Source organism: Felis catus, chromosome D1 (genome assembly GCF_018350175.1).
Source record: "Felis catus isolate Fca126 chromosome D1, F.catus_Fca126_mat1.0, whole genome shotgun sequence".
NCBI lineage: Eukaryota > Metazoa > Chordata > Mammalia > Carnivora > Felidae > Felis > Felis catus.
This window is the reverse complement of record NC_058377.1, coordinates 66,847,604-66,862,602: the sequence shown is the minus strand read 5'-3', so window position 1 is coordinate 66,862,602 and position 14,999 is coordinate 66,847,604. Positions and strand designations below refer to the sequence as shown.

The following is a 14,999-nucleotide window of genomic DNA, read 5'->3' as shown; positions in this document are numbered from 1 at the left end:
GAGACAGAAAGAATCTTAAGCAGGTTTCATGCTCAGTGCAAAGCCTGATGCACAGCTTGATCCCACGAACCTGGGATCACGACCCGAGTCAAAATCAAGAGTCAGACGTTCAACCGACTGAGCACTTAGGAGCCTCAATTTTTATTTTATTTTTAAGTAAACTCTACACCCAGTGTGGGGTTTGAACTCACCACCCCAAGATCAAGAGTTGTATGCTCCACTAACCCAACCATCCAGGTGCCCCTGATAAGTATTAGATTTTGACAACAGGCATATGGAAGTTCATGTTATTATCTCTATTTTTTGCGTATGCTTGAAAAATTGCATAATAATTTTTTTAATTGTAAAACTAATACAGGAGAGATGGACTGAGCAATAGAAGAGAATAAAAGGACCAGAAGCAAATTCAAGTATTTAGTGTTTAAGAATTTAGGGAGTGGGGGGATTGGTTAAATAGGTGATGGGGATTAAGAAGTGCACTTGTGATGAGCACAGGATGATGTGTGGAATTGTTGAACCACTATATTGTACACCTGAAACTAATAGAACACTGTGTTAACTAACTGGAATTAAAATGAAAACTAAAAAAAAAAAAAAAAAAAAAAAAAGAATCTATTATATTACTGATTTGCAGGCAGATGAACTCTCTTCAAATAAAATCTGACATAGAGCCCCAACATATGAAACAAAAAAAGAATAGGACTGCTCCATCTGAAGCTGCAGTAGGAATCTGGCTCTTTTGCTTCCTCTTTGTCTCCCCAGGAATCTACAGAAATAACTCAGGAAAATCCTGTGGCTCTATAGAACACAGCTTGAAAACCTCTGTAGTATATGATAAAGGAAACCTCTTAAATCTGCAGAAAATGTGTACTACTTAGTATATGTACTAGGCAACTGGCCAACGATTTGGGAGAAAAGAAATCGAGTTAAATCCCTACCTCACATCATACGCCAAAATAAATTCCAGTTGCATAAAAATATTAAATATACAAAATGAAATTACAAAAGTGTTAGAAGAGAGGCATCTGGGTGGCTCAGTCGGTTGGGCACCCTACTCTTGATTTTGGTTCAGGTCCATGATCCCAGCGTCATGGGCAGGATCAAGCCCTGTGTTAAGGTCTACACTCAGCATGGAGCCTGCTTAAGATGCTTTCTCTCTCCCTCTGCCCCTTTCCCTGATTTGCGCCACATGCTCTATTCTAAAATAAAATAGGCGTGACTGGGTGGTTCTGTCAGTTAAGTGACCAGCTTCAGCTCAGGTCATGATCCTGTAGTCCCTGGGTTCGAGCCCCACATCGGGCTCTGTACTGACAGCTTAGAGCCTGGATGGAGCCTGCTTTAGATTCTGTGTCTCCCTCTCTCTCTGCCCCTCCCCCGTTCACACTCTGTCTCTCTCAAAAATAAATAAACATTTAAAAAATTTTTTAATTAAATTAAATTAAAATAATTAAAAATAAAAGAAAGCTCATGCTCTCTCTAAAAAAATAAAAATAAATACATTTTTAAAAACTGTTAAAAGAGGGGCGCCTGGGTGGCGCAGTCGGTTAAGCGTCCGACTTCAGCCAGGTCACGATCTCGCGGTCCGTGAGTTCGAGCCCCGCGTCGGGCTCTGGGCTGATGGCTCAGAGCCTGGAGCCTGTTTCCGATTCTGTGTCTCCCTCTCTCTCTGCCCCTTCCCCGTTCATGCTCTGTCTCTCTCTGTCCCAAAAATAAATAAACGTTGAAAAAAAAAAAGTGTTAAAAGAAAAATAGGCAAATATTCTAAAATACACAGAAAGACCCTAAGGAAACCAAGAAAGACAGAAATTATACCAAGAAAGACAGAAATTATAGGGGTGTCTGGGTGGCTCAGTCACTTAAGCATCTGACTTCTGTTCAGGTCATGATCTCATGGATTTGAGCCCCGTGTTGGGCTCTGTGCTGACAGCTCAGAGCCTGGAGCCTGCTTGCGATTCTTTGTCTCCCTCTCTCTCTGCCCCTTCCCCACTTGTGCTCTCTCTCTCTCTCTCTCAGAAGTAAATAAACATTTTTTAAAAGACAGAAATTATAAAGGGAAAGATTGGTAACTTTGATTACATAAATATCTATAAGTTTTGTATGGCAAAAAAAGCACACTCCACAAAAAGGAAAAAAAGGAATGTGCGAACATGACGGACTTTAATATTCTTAATCATTAGGTAGTATTTCAAGTCAACAGGAAAAAACAAACACTCCAACAGAATAAAAGGATCAAGAATATATATATGTATATACAGGGGTGCCTGGATGGCTCAGTTGGTCGAGTGTCCGACTTCGGCTCAGGTCATGGTTTCGCAGTTCGTGAGTTGTAGTCCCGTGTCAAGCTCTGTGCTAACAGCTCAGAGCCTGGAGCCTGCTTCGGATTCTACATCTCCCTCTCTCTCTCTCCCCCCCTCCCCTGCTCATGCTCTGTCTCTCTCTGTCTCTCAAAAATAAATAAATGTTAAAAAAAAATTTTTAAAGAATATATATATACATATATATATGGAGAAAGAGAGAGGGAATATAAATCATCATAAAGATATGTTAAAGAGGGTTCCTATGAAGGAAATGGAAAGGGGTATGGATATTAAAGGAGAAAAAATTAAATAATTAAAATAAAACAAGAGAGAAGCCCAGAATAGACTGGTAATGACAGTTTGCTTAAAATTGAGGAATATGTTTAATTCAGCTTTCTGCACTTGAGTTCAATTTGTATATAAATGTATATGTATTATATATATAAATGTCCAAAAGGGTATATACTAAGATATTAATAGTAGCTATCTCTAGGAGTGGTATGAAAGGTGAATCTTTTTTCTTCACTGAATAAATATCGTACAATAAGGAAAAGGCATTTTTTTTTTTTATGTTTCAAAAACTCATCTTAATACTCAGAAGTACTTTCCTGCTATTGGATAAATGCACAATAATCTACTAAATTCAGCCACCTGTGTGATCACAGTCATTTTTATTGTTTTTCCAGAATGTTCCAAAATAGCTCTGGAATAAGACCAGTGGGACCACCAGATAGCTATCTAGCCTCACCCTTCGTCCCATGCAAATGGAGATCAAGCCTCCAATCCAGCTTTGGCAGAAATCTCCGTAGGACCCAGGATAACAAGGCCTTCTCCTTGGCTGAGGAAAGGAGGGGCAGCCTTCAACTTACAGCAGTCAGCTTACAACAGCCTCTGAAAAGCTGCCTTGGGCAACAATTGCCAAAGACAAAAGGTTCCACCTCAAGAGTGGAAACTCTATTTGTAGCTTTGTAGACACAGGTGTTCTTACAGGCGACTAAAGACCTACAGAGTGGGACTGTGTTTGGCCAGGAATAGCTCAGAAGGCCTTCCCCTCAGAAGCCAGCTCTTGAGGCCTTCAGGGTATGTTCTAACTATATTTGGCAATGAAAACCAAAGAGGTCAGTGGCTTAGCTCAGGGGGGGGGAAAGCTATTCCTGATTTATATCCCCTGCTTCAAACTAGGACCAAGAATTTTAAAACTCACTTCATTTATTTATTTTGCACTCACTGAGCATACCACTAAAGACGTTTTCCCTTCCAGTCCTACCAGCCTCATGTAAACCTTCCAGAACCACAGGTGTAAATCACCTACTCAAGCCATCTTCATATTAGAGGACATTTGGGGACACCTGGCCTGAAAATCCAAATGTTAAAATTATCCCACTTACTCTCCATGTATTTGTAGCATTAAAATAGACTATAGCACTTGGGTGCAAATTCAGACTCTAGCACTTACTACTCACTGTGTGACCGTGGCTAAATTCCTTTGTGTCTCTGAGGTTTAATTCTCTTATCTACAAGTAGAGATAATAACACCTATTTTAGAAAGCTGCTCTAAGAATTAAATGAGATAGGGGTGCCTGGGTAGCTCAGTCGGTTAAGCCTCCAACTTTGGCTCAGGTCACAATCTCATGGTTTGTGAGTTTGAGCACTGCATCGGACTGTCTGCAGTCAGCAAAGAGCCCACTTTGGATCCTCTGTACCCCTCTTTCTCTGTCCCTTCACTGTTCGTGCTCTCTCTCTCTCTCTCTAAAATAAATAAACCTTTAAAAAATATTAAAAAAAAAGACTTAAATGAGATCAGGTGTACAAAGTGGCTAGGAGAATATATGATACAAAGCGGGTGCTAAGAAAAGAATCCGTTTCTATCCTCCCCCATAACTCCCTTCCACTCCTGTTCAGCCAAGGTGTTTGGCTTCTCAAGAAATTGCCCAGTATCCTTCGTCTGATTACAAGTGGATGGTACCATTCCCACAGCCAGCAACAGTAGCTAAAGATAAAAGTTGTGACTACTCAGCTGAGGACATGTCGAATCAGCTCACAAATGACTCATCACTGTTGATAAATGATGTGTTCTTGGCATTAGGAGGCCTTATCCTGACAAGCTTCAACACCTTATGAAAAAAATCCAGAAGGTAGATTGAATGGCTCACAGAGAAGGTCCCAGGGTTTGATGGTGACCTTCAGTCAGTTCTGAACTTGTACCACACTGGTCATAGGAGGGTCTTCTGTCTGTTCAGACACATCTCCAGTCACAAAGTTTTCAGTAGGGAAGGACTCCAGCCGAGCAGCTGCCTCGTTCGTCTCTGAGCTGAACCATCCCCTTCATTGCCTTGGATTCCCTGAAGGGAGTCATAAGACTCCTTGGGCTAAAGGCTAGATGCTCATTCCCTGCTCAGAACAGCCCTAAGTTAGTGTCCAACCTGCCTTTGGCAGCTTTGTCTGCTGCCTGAAGTCCTGCCAGGGTGAGGTTTGGCTGGAGGGTTCTGTGGCTGTAGGACAAACCTTGGTTCAAGGAAAAGGGTATTTAATCCTGAGCCACTGTCTGTGAGGCCGAAGTGTTTGCTACTCTCTGCAGCTTCTATAGCCCCTTCAGACCACCCAGAACCACTCACTGACACAGAAATTCCATGGCTGGAATTTTTAGTCACTCCTTCATTCATACATGCCCTGTACCTTTTACAATGACTGGCACAGAGTTCTCTCTGAATTTTTATTAAAAGACCCTTGATGACAAGGATGGTCAGTTGCTGCATTTGTAACCTTCTCAATTTTGATGAACCTCACAAAATTAAGATCAAATAGGACAATGAACTGTATGAATACTGACACTATTAATTTGGACCCCAGACCTAGGACTGATCTCTTTTGCTACTGTATATACAGGTTTTTTTCTGAAAGTAACTATCCCTGGCCCCCAGGGTAGCAGGTGTGGGGGATGGGCTAAATGGGTGATGGGCATTAAGGCAGGCACTTGCTGTGATGAGCACTGGGTGTTATATGTAAGTGATGAAACACTAAATTCTACTCCTGAAACCAATATTACACTGTATGTTAACTAACTGGAATTTAAATAAAAAATTGAAACAACAAATCAAAAAAGAAAAAAAAAACAGGAAGAAGAAAAAGGCAAAGAAAGAAAGAAAGAAAGAAAGAAAAGAAAAGAAAAGAAAAGGGTGCAAAAGGTCCAGGAAAAGGCAGGCTGCTGGAAACATTTCCATTCTCCAAACTCAGATTTTTCTCCACCAGGAAGGTTTCTGAGATCACCTACAAACACCAACATTTCAGCCATGCTTTGAAGTGGAAAGGCTAGGGACACTTGCTGAAAAGGACAAGCAGTTGATCTCCATCCTGGGTTCCCAGGACGTCGGGTGAGACAAATGGGGCAGGGAAATCAAGATCAGGGGTGCTTCCTCTTATCCTCCCCTTCTGTCCTGTTCCCAGGTCCTCTGACCTTCTAGTCACTCACTGAGGCTTAGTGTCCACCTTCTATCACCGGAACGCGGGTCAACCTTCTAAGATGATAAAGCTAGGCGGAGGAAGGAAGGAGAGAGCAAAAGGCAGCCTGGAGAGAAGTGGAGAAAAAAATGAAAAAACTTGGGGAGGAGGAAGGAAGAGGAGAGCGGCAAGAGAGGGCGGAACAATGAAGGTCTCAGGCCGTCAGAGGCGCACGATTCCGGCGGCACGTCCGTCCCGCCCGCCTCCGGCCAGCAGCTGCACGCTGCGCAGCGTGTGGGCGCTGAGTCACGGTCCCAGAACAGGGAGCCGCCGTGCAGGTCTGGGGGGGGCCGGCCCTGGTTGGCATCTGCAAACTGTTTTTTTCTTTCCTCTCTCATTAGGGCTGTGTGCTGACTCCCACGTAGGAGGACTTATTAAACCGCACGTACCGCCTGACGGCCCTCGGGTCGTTCCCCGGCTGCCGGCTGGGGGCGCCACAGCCTCGCTGATGAGCCCGCCGGCTGGCTGGGGCACCAGGCCGGCAGAAGATTGGGGTTACTGGCGTGGCTGCCGGATTCCCGGAGCAGTGCGAACATTTTGCTGGAGTAGCTTCTAACTTTTACACCGCGGCAGCCCGGGACAACTCCTCACTTAGAAGACCTCGGAGACCACCCTAACTCTCCGAGGTGCGTTTTCTTTTTCGCACGGGGTTCCGCGAGAAACTCCATAAAATCTGGGACTCTGTTGCGCAACGCAGAGAGTCGAGTCTCCCCTCTGCGCTAGGGCTCACCCTACCCAACCCGGCCCGGCCGCCACGCAAGGCTGCGACTTGAGCAGCCTTCGCGAAGCCCGGACCCGCTCGCAGGACAGGCGCTCTGCGCGCAGCACAAGGAGAGCAGCGCACGGGACAGCTCCGCCCGCGCGCGGACACGGCCGGCTCGCGCTGGAGCAGCCGTGCCACCTTCCCACTCTAGGCGGCTCCCGGACGCGCCAGGACCAAGGGAAACGTCTCTCCCAAGACTCGTGAGCCGAGAATTAATCAGCATCGAGATAGTTTATTGATTTGCTATTTCGCATATCACCCATTTTATGTAATAGATATACAGAGACACGGTGCTTCCTTCTTCCACAAGAGGTAATCAGTCTTGCACGCACACGCTCTCACACATTCCACGCAGCAATGTTCCATCTCGCTCAGACATTCACGTATTAAAATAAGTGGGGTGGGGGGGCAATGCAATTGCTTTAAAATGCCCTGAATACAATATATAACGTACAAAAATATCTCTATATTTGAAGTTACAAAAAAAATCTTGACAGCAACGAACTTAAATATTGATAGTTACCTCTATATATACAACACGCATTGCACTTTTCCTCGCTAGGTTTTGGAAAGTTCAAGTAATAGTGGGGCTTGCGCCCCGGTGGGGTGACAGTCCCCCGTGAGAAATCAGTTTGTGGGTAGGCACGGCAGGGACTCAGACCCCTGCCCCTGGGTGGGGCGGGGGGGGGGGGAGTCTCAAGCATCTGTATCTCAATTTTTCTCCTCTCCGTGAGTCTGGCAGACACTCCCTCACATTCTTCTGCCCCCACGGGGCACCTGGGCCCGATTGGGAGGAAGGGAACGGTGCCTCCGAGGAGAAGGGGCTCCTGCAGAGCCAGGGCTCGCCGCTGGACGGTGCCTACCGGACTCCCGGTCTCTGCAGGGCTGTCTCAGCCCGGTCTCCGTCGGCTGAGGAGCTCGGCTCTGGGAAACCCTCAGCCCCCAGGGGAAGCCAGCGGGATGCATACGCGCGCCTGTTCGCTGCTGCCACAGGCGCCTAAATCTTAAGGAGGGTGTCGAGCACCTGATGCACCCGGGAGGAGGCCGGAACCGCGCGTGCCTGTGGCTCCAGGGACAGAGTCCAGTTGGGGCCAGTCTCGGGCAGGGAGCGCCGGCGCCGGCGGCCGTAGCCCTGGGGGCTAATCTTGCTCCTGGGGGCGACGCCGTCCTTGTCCTTGTCCGTGAACTGGTAGATTTGGTGCGCCAGTTTCTGCACCGTGCACGTTCCGAAGCGGCAGCCGAAGCTCCGCAGGCCCTGGAAGTTGTTCATGCTCTGGCGGTAGCGCTTGACTCGGACGCGGGCGGCGTCCGGACTGCTGGGGAAGGGAAGGAAGGTAACATGAGACCCCCATCAAGCAGGGCTTTGGCCTCAGCCACCAGGAATCCGAGCCATTCAAGGACCAGAGGGAACTGGAAACTGCTACCGCGCTCTGAACTGCCAGACAGCCCTGAAGATCCCCAGGGCCAGGGTAGTGGAGGAGAGTTCCCCCTTGCCCACCCCGCTTCGGCGCAGGGCATAGTTACCTGGCCTGGGGGTTGTGAGTGGCGACCTTCACGTCCTGGGGCCGAATGAGAGTCTGGGTTGGCCCGGCCTTCACGTAAGTGAGCCCTGTGGGGTAGCTGCTGGACACCCGAAGTTCCCTCTTGCCACGACTTAGAGCCCACTTATTCCATCTAGAAAACACAAATAGACTCGATTCGCGTGCGTCCAGGCGAGGTCCCGGTCCAGACGGGCTCCCGTTCACTTCTAACCCCTCGGGACCGACAGCCAGTTTCCCTTGTCTCCCAGGTACAAGCACTGAGGAAGGAGCTGCTTGCGACTCACTTCTTTCGGAACTCTGACGCCACGTCGAGCCGTGCAGTGTCCGCGCCCAAGAAGGCCAGGGAGCCCAGGTACATGAGGGCGACGGGAACCAGCTTCATGCCGGCGGCGATGTGCAAACCCTGGAAGGAGAGAGAGGGGCCGAGCGTGAGCACCCCGCCTGTAGCACTGCCCGGGCGGGGCACGGAGGACGTGTGGGGGCCCCCCGCTCGGGCAGGCTCAGCCCGCGCTCTGCCTGGCTCAGACGCTTATCTCGCCCGGGCGCAGAGAGGCGCCAGCTGCATTTGCACCCGCCGGGCGGGTGACGGGCCCCTCAGAGGAGGCCTTTACCCAGCGCCAGGCTCCCAGAGGTTCCCTGCCCAACTTCTCGTTATTTGGCTGGCGGAGTAGAAGGGAGTGGGTCTCTGCAGTTCCAGCTGTGTGCACGGCTGGACCCAGGATATAGGACGCAACCCGCGAAGGACCTTCCAAAATGGGCTGTACCCCTCACCCAGCACTCCCAGTTTCCAGCACTCTAAAGTCCCTCCCCCCACTACCCGCCCTCCCACCCCCCCCCACCCCCGCTAACCCGCCCCGCCTGTGGCGCCTACCTGCTGAGGGGGTGATCTGCCAAGGTCTGGGAGGTGAAGTCTGAGACGTCGCTCTGGCACTGGCAAAACCCCACCGTCCAAGCCGCGGTGAGAAACCAGAGGTGGCAAGGCTGGAGCTGTTCCGGCTAGTGTCACCAAGAAACCACTGAGTGTCCGGCTCCGGTGCCTCAGCTTTATAAGAGCAGAGGGGGCGGGGCTTGGGCTGCCCTCGCGCCCTCCCATTCTTCCCTCGGGCGCGCGCGGGCCTCTGCATTCGGGCGCGCGCATTGCAGCCCGAGGATGTGGGATTGCGGTGAGGGTCCCTCATGCCCAGAGGGCTCAGAGATGAGCTCCAGAGATTGGTTCAGGAACTACCACAAGCCTAAATCTTCAGAACATAAACCAGGGAGAAGCAGGGCCGGTACAACCTCTTGGGGTCCTTACTCAGGACCTATGCAACCCAGAGTGTGAGGCCTACTGGCACGGAACTGCAGCAGTCAGCGGGAGGTACCACGCGTATGGCCCGAGCCCCGGACCTCGGGAGCGGTGGCCTCGAGTGGACCGCGCCCCCTGCCGGCTCGGCGCCTGACCTGACCGCGACCCCAGACTCCTGCAGAGCCGCAGGAGCAGGACACAGAGCAGAGACTGGAGGAGTGGGGCTCGCCAGCACCCCCCGAGAGGATGAGACTCCAAGGTTCTGGGATGGGCTAGAAAGATTTCGCAATAAGGGCAAGGCTCGGGAAGGCTGATTTGAGAATTGGGATTTGGAGGGGGGGAATTATCTGAAGCTTCAGAATTTAGTTGCCTATTTGGAAATATGGGAATAACTAAAATTAGGACGGACGACACCGTTTCGTTTCCTTCCCCTTGTAATCCAATTATTCCTTACAAGGGTACAACCTGAGAGTTTGCCTGGCTACCTTCGGAGACTTCATTCACCCATTGTAAACGTGTGGATTTACAGCCTGGGAGCACACTAATGCTTCACCTATGTTAATCGCTTTAGAGTTTACAAAACAGTCACATCCTGATCTTTGATCCAGACACCCACCCTTGAGTTAAGCGAGTTAACATTACTGTTCTCATTTCCTAAGGAGAAAATTGAAGTTCAGAGAGAGGAGGTATTTGACCAAAGTCACACCAAAGGTAGGGAGCAATAAAGTCCTAACTCGGCCAGGGAAGCAAACACCGCAGACCGGGGCGCGGCATGGATATTTCTAGGCTGGGGTCATCATGCCGTCAGGGGGGAGAGGAGAATCCTAGCCCCCGCCCAAGGATTTATGCCTGTTCATGATGAGTCACCCCCAAGCACGTTTGTCACCCTTTTGTGTTCTTCCTTCACCTCTTCTTGACTTCATTTTCTTCTTTTCTGAGGGCCAAACTGGAAGGGAACTCAGCCCCGCGGGGCTCCCTAGTTCTTGGATTCCGGCTTCTGGTATCCTATCACCACCCACTGCCCCACTCGCAAGTCCTGAAGCCTGGTGCCTAGACCAAGAGGCTGTGGTCCCGGGACCATTGGGACTCTGCCGGCCAGCTTCCAGTCCCCACCCCGAGGCTGTGTAAACGTGGGCAAATTAAGTTTCCCCATCTATGACATGTCTTCTGCAGATTTCTACGCTTCCTACCTGCTCTGTCAAATTGGTCCTGAGACCCATTGCAAAGAAGACTGGGCGCTAGGTGGCAGGGAATGGCCTGGTCTGGGCCACATACTGCTGGTTCAGCGGCCTTTTCATTCTCAGGACTGAACCATGGACATTTTACCCCGGGAAGGAATGGCTGCCGCCGATGTTATTTATTCTGAGGACTCTTCCCCCAAGGGAATCACCTGAATGGACCTGAGTTCCGGCTGAGGGTTGGGGGGCAGATTCCTGACTCTGGCTGTGGCACTGACTCTCTCAAGGGCTGGGGTCAGAGGGGTGCAGCGCAGCATAGTGGCTGGGTTCCAGCCGCCTGGAGGGCTGCAGGGCTGTCACTGCAGCAGGCGGCTCTTCCGTTGGTACCTCAGACAGTGGATATTACTGTGCGCCTGCTGTTTCCAGGAGCCTCCCCCAGCCAAACTATTCTGCTTCTCTCCCACTTCCCATCTCTTCCTCAGGCTCTCCGCACCAACCTTGTCCAAGACAGGCTGGCTGTCAGTTTTGTCTGAGGATGCGAGTTACTTGTCGCCAGCTTCCAGTTGGGTCCGCGCCAAGACAGGTTTTACTTTCATTTCCCTGGCGCGCGAGTCTCGACTTCTGTAAAGGTCAAGGACAGCTGGGCGCCGGCCCACAGCCAGGGTAGGTCCCGTGGTCTGGACTCGTTCCTTCCAGTTCCCACCAGCCCTGGGCGGTCGGTCTGCAGAGGACTCTGCGCTGTCCCTCGTTGCCTCCTCTGTGTCTTTTTGGAGAGCCTATGATTCCGTGGGAGTGGGTGGAGAGTTGGGGGGGGGGGGGGCAATTGGCTTTAGTTCCTCTGCAGGATCGCGAAGCGTGCTCTAGATGCAAACTTCGCTTTGAGCTACGGGCTGCTTCAACAAGCAAAGCAAACCCTGGAGGGGAGACTGGGCTCCGCTCCGCCTGGCTCCAGTGGCTACACCAGCGACTTAGCAGCGATACAAGGAATTCCCACCTGAGAGAGCCTTGGCACAATTCTTATCAGCCCAGGTGACCCTTGGCGCTCTAGCGCTTAGAGATCTGACGCTTGAAAACCCCCGCCAATCATTCCCCCCCCCCCCCCCATTTGTTTAAGTACTGAATTGGCAGCTCGGGATCTTGCTAGAACACCGTATCTTCGAAAGTGTGTGCGTGTGTCTGCGCGCGCGCGCGCGTTTGCGTAAGCGAGCGACAAGAGCCCGAGAGTTCCGTTGGGGGGTCATAGGGTATACGTTGTAAAAATATATAAAATTATACAAAATTTGCCAGATGTTGGCATCTTTTTCTCCCATTCTACTTTGGTTCGCTTAATCATCTCAGAGGAAACACACACACACACACGCACACACGAATGTATTTTCAGTTACACGGTGGGATCTAGAAGAAAACCTCACAGGAGTTCTGCTTCTGGTAATTTGTTAACGTGAAGTTTCAAACAAGCTGCAGTGATTGGATTCATATTGAGTAGAAGGAAGGAAGGGAAGGAAGAAACATCTTTAAAATCTCACTGTCAAGAAAAGAGAAAGACAAAGAAAAATTCTAGTAAATGATGGCCCACTTTTTTTGTGCCCAAGAATTCTTAAAGGGTCGGATTGTAAATAAACCCCAAAGCAGGGTAATAAATGTATGCATCCTGAAATCATACGTAAAGACACACAAATATGCTGAATGTTTGTTATACTGGTGTCTCAATTGGTGTCTTCTTTACATTCCAACTGAATTATTTTTAGGCCCTCAATCCAAGCCTTATTGTTAGTGATGTTTGGAGTTTAAAAAAACTGTGGTGGTTTCTCAGCTAATATATGGACACATTCCCTAAAGCCAGTTTGACCACACTCAGCTCATGCAGAAAAATGAGAAGCAATATATTATATTAATGATAGTAAGAAGAATAAAACTGAGGAGCTCAGTGCATTGCATAATTATCTCAGATGCCTCTTTTTTCAAACAGGAAAGTTCATAATGCATGTGTTATTCATGTTTCAAAACCATGCTGCTAAGCTAAGGGCTTGTTTACAAAGCCCACTTGAAAACAAGGTTTAAGAAACTTCCTGGAAGTTTCTAAACACAAAGTGGTTTAGAGAAAGGACACAATCAGTTTTACAGATTTGATCACTCACAGGGAAAAATAAAGCAGGATTCAAAACTTGGCACTTCTTTGGAATCTCTGACCTGTCCGAGGAGCTAATAAAATATAGATCCTTTCCAGAAAAATGCACATGTAAATAAACCAATTTAAGTATAAAATAGGCATACAATTTGCTGCCTCATTTTTGTGCAGAAACAATCAGTCCTGGGGTACCTGGTTGGCTTAGTTGGTAGAGCACACAACTCTTGATCTCAGAGTGGGGAGTTTGAGCCCCATATTGGGTTGTAGAGTTTACTAAACCAATTGTATATATATAAATCAGTCCTTGGGGCACCTGGGTGGCTTAGCCGGTTAGGTGTCCAACTCTTGATTTCAGCTCAGGTCATGGTCTCACTGTTAGACTGAGCCCTGCGTTGGGCTCTGTGCTGGCAGCGGGGGGCCTCCTTGCGATTCTGTTTTTCCCTCTGTCTCTGCCCCTCTCCCTTGCTCATGTGGGTGTTCTCTCTCTCTCTCTCTCTCTCAAAATAAATAAACAAACTTTAAAAATATAGTAAAAAATCAGTCCTTATATGTGACAAGCCTCCTTGAAGCTTAAAGAATATAAGTTGCTATAGACAGATGAAAGAGAATACAGAAAAGATGGTAAACATATAGAAGCTTGTTATACTAACAGCTATAACTTCAAGACAAATTTATAAACTTCAAGAGAAATTTATTACTGATGACCCAATGATTGGTATTAATAAATGGATTATAAAAGAGATGATTAGACCATTTGGGTGTCATCTGTAGCCAAAAGTGTTAACAGGAGCAACCATTATGCTGCCTGCCTCCAGGTGGGGATCCTATGCTATCAGATTAGAACCACTTTAATGAAGCAATTCTTATGCATGGGGCTATGTGATTTGAAAGTGCATTTATTCCTTTAACAACTATTTACTGAACACATATTACATGCATAGCTCTGTGCTGAATGTTGGGCATACAGTAATGATTAATGCAAACATCTTGTTCTCAATGAGCTTACAGCATGGTGGGTAGCCAGATGTAAATACATCTTCAAAAGAATAAATACATGATTATAAACTATGGTAAGTGTTCTGAAGGAAATGCAAAACTAGGGGGACCATGTTCCAAATGGAGGAAACAGCATATACAAAGCCTTAGAGGTAAGAAAGCACTTGGTATATTAGAGAGAGGCTGGTATGGTTGAAACACGTTGAGTGAGGAAGAAGAGTGGCATGAAATAAGATCAAAGAGGTCATCAGGATTAGAGTAAGTAGGACCCTTTGGGACATGATGAAGATTTTGTACTTTATTCATGATGATGTGGGAATCTGTCGACAGGTGTAAAGTTGAGAGAGACATGATCTGATATACATTTATTTAAAAGATCATTTTGGCTATTTAATGTGGCCCGGATGAAGGAAGAGCAAGAAGGGAAACAGTGGCAGTGATGGTACTCTGGAGAGACTGGTGAGGGCGTAGTCCACCCATAATCTCTATTAATTTACCCCTACACAGACATACACACACATGCACACATTCCACTCTAAGCTTCACCAATAGGGCCGGCTTTGTGGACATGCACCATGTTCTGTCACACAGGGTCCCACAGTTGGTTTAATGCTCTGTTTGTCACTGTTTTGAGATTCTTAATAGTTTTTTAACAGAGGATCCTACGTTTTCATTTTATATTGGGCTCTACAAATGATGTAGCCAGTCCTACTCATCAAAAAAACATGCAAGCTAAGTAAAAGCAGCCTGCAAACTCTCACAGCACCTACTTACACTATAGCTGCTAATGTCAGGGGTACTTAATATGTGTCAGGATTCAACTATTCATATAATCAACATGTGTGAAAGCAACTACTGGACAATTTCCATCAGCCATCAGTGAAGCCTCCTTCCTGTACCCCAAACATACACCCAAGGCAGAAACAGTGTGTTTGCTATACAATTTAATTTGAAGATAAGGTTCATTGCCCGCTTACCGTCCTTAAGTTTTTTTTTATCTACGTGGAAGATCTAGAACCACCAATGAAGGAGGGACATCAGTTAGGAAGTCATAGCAATAGTTAAGGTGGAAGGTGGTAGTGGCTCAGATAGTGGGGTGACAATGGGGGTCAAGAGGAATATACATATTTGGGAAGTGGGATCAATAGGACTGAGTGATGAATGGGGGGCTGAGAGAGGGGCATGTGTCGAAGGTAACAATCATTAAGATTTTTACCTAGGCATCCGAAAGGATGGGGATATGGCAATGGATCAGGCAATTTTCTAAATCGTGTCCTTTGCTACTGTAAAGACCATTTTAAGAAGTCCAAGCC

The 14,999-nt window shown here is 48.0% G+C and overlaps 1 protein-coding gene and 1 long non-coding RNA gene across 3 annotated transcripts; one reads left to right on the top strand and one right to left on the bottom strand.

Moving 5' to 3' along the window:
• The first annotated feature begins 5,914 nt into the window (after positions 1–5,914).
• On the top strand, positions 5,915–12,234 carry LOC123380508. Its single transcript, XR_006586362.1, has 2 exons — positions 5,915–6,421; positions 8,348–12,234. It is a non-coding gene; the product is annotated as an uncharacterized LOC123380508 (long non-coding RNA).
• ADM (adrenomedullin) lies at positions 6,771–8,501 on the bottom strand. 2 transcript variants are annotated; one of them, XM_045038945.1, is made up of 3 exons: positions 8,384–8,501; positions 8,083–8,232; positions 6,771–7,874 (listed from the first exon to the last, which is right to left on the bottom strand). In XM_045038945.1, exons 1-3 carry the CDS (start codon positions 8,479–8,481, stop codon positions 7,556–7,558), a joined length of 567 nt encoding a protein of 188 aa, XP_044894880.1. In that variant the 5' UTR covers positions 8,482–8,501; the 3' UTR covers positions 6,771–7,555. The 2 variants fall into 2 exon arrangements, with proteins under 2 accessions (XP_044894880.1, XP_044894881.1); XM_045038946.1 differs by having other exon boundaries at positions 6,771–7,871.
• Positions 12,235–14,999: the final 2,765 nt, after the last annotated feature.

What these genes read in the sequence shown, in the direction of transcription:
- ADM (XM_045038945.1), bottom strand. Translation starts at nt 8,481, where the DNA reads ATGAAGCTGGTTCCCGTCGCCCTCATGTACCTGGGCTCCCTGGCCTTC. An exon ending in GCGTCAGAGTTCCGAAAGAA is followed by an intron (nt 8,233 to 8,383) that starts GTGAGTCGCAAG and finishes TGTGTTTTCTAG; the next exon opens with ATGGAATAAGTGGGCTCTAA. An exon ending in ACTCACAACCCCCAGGCCAG is followed by an intron (nt 7,875 to 8,082) that starts GTAACTATGCCC and finishes TCCCTTCCCCAG; the next exon opens with CAGTCCGGACGCCGCCCGCG.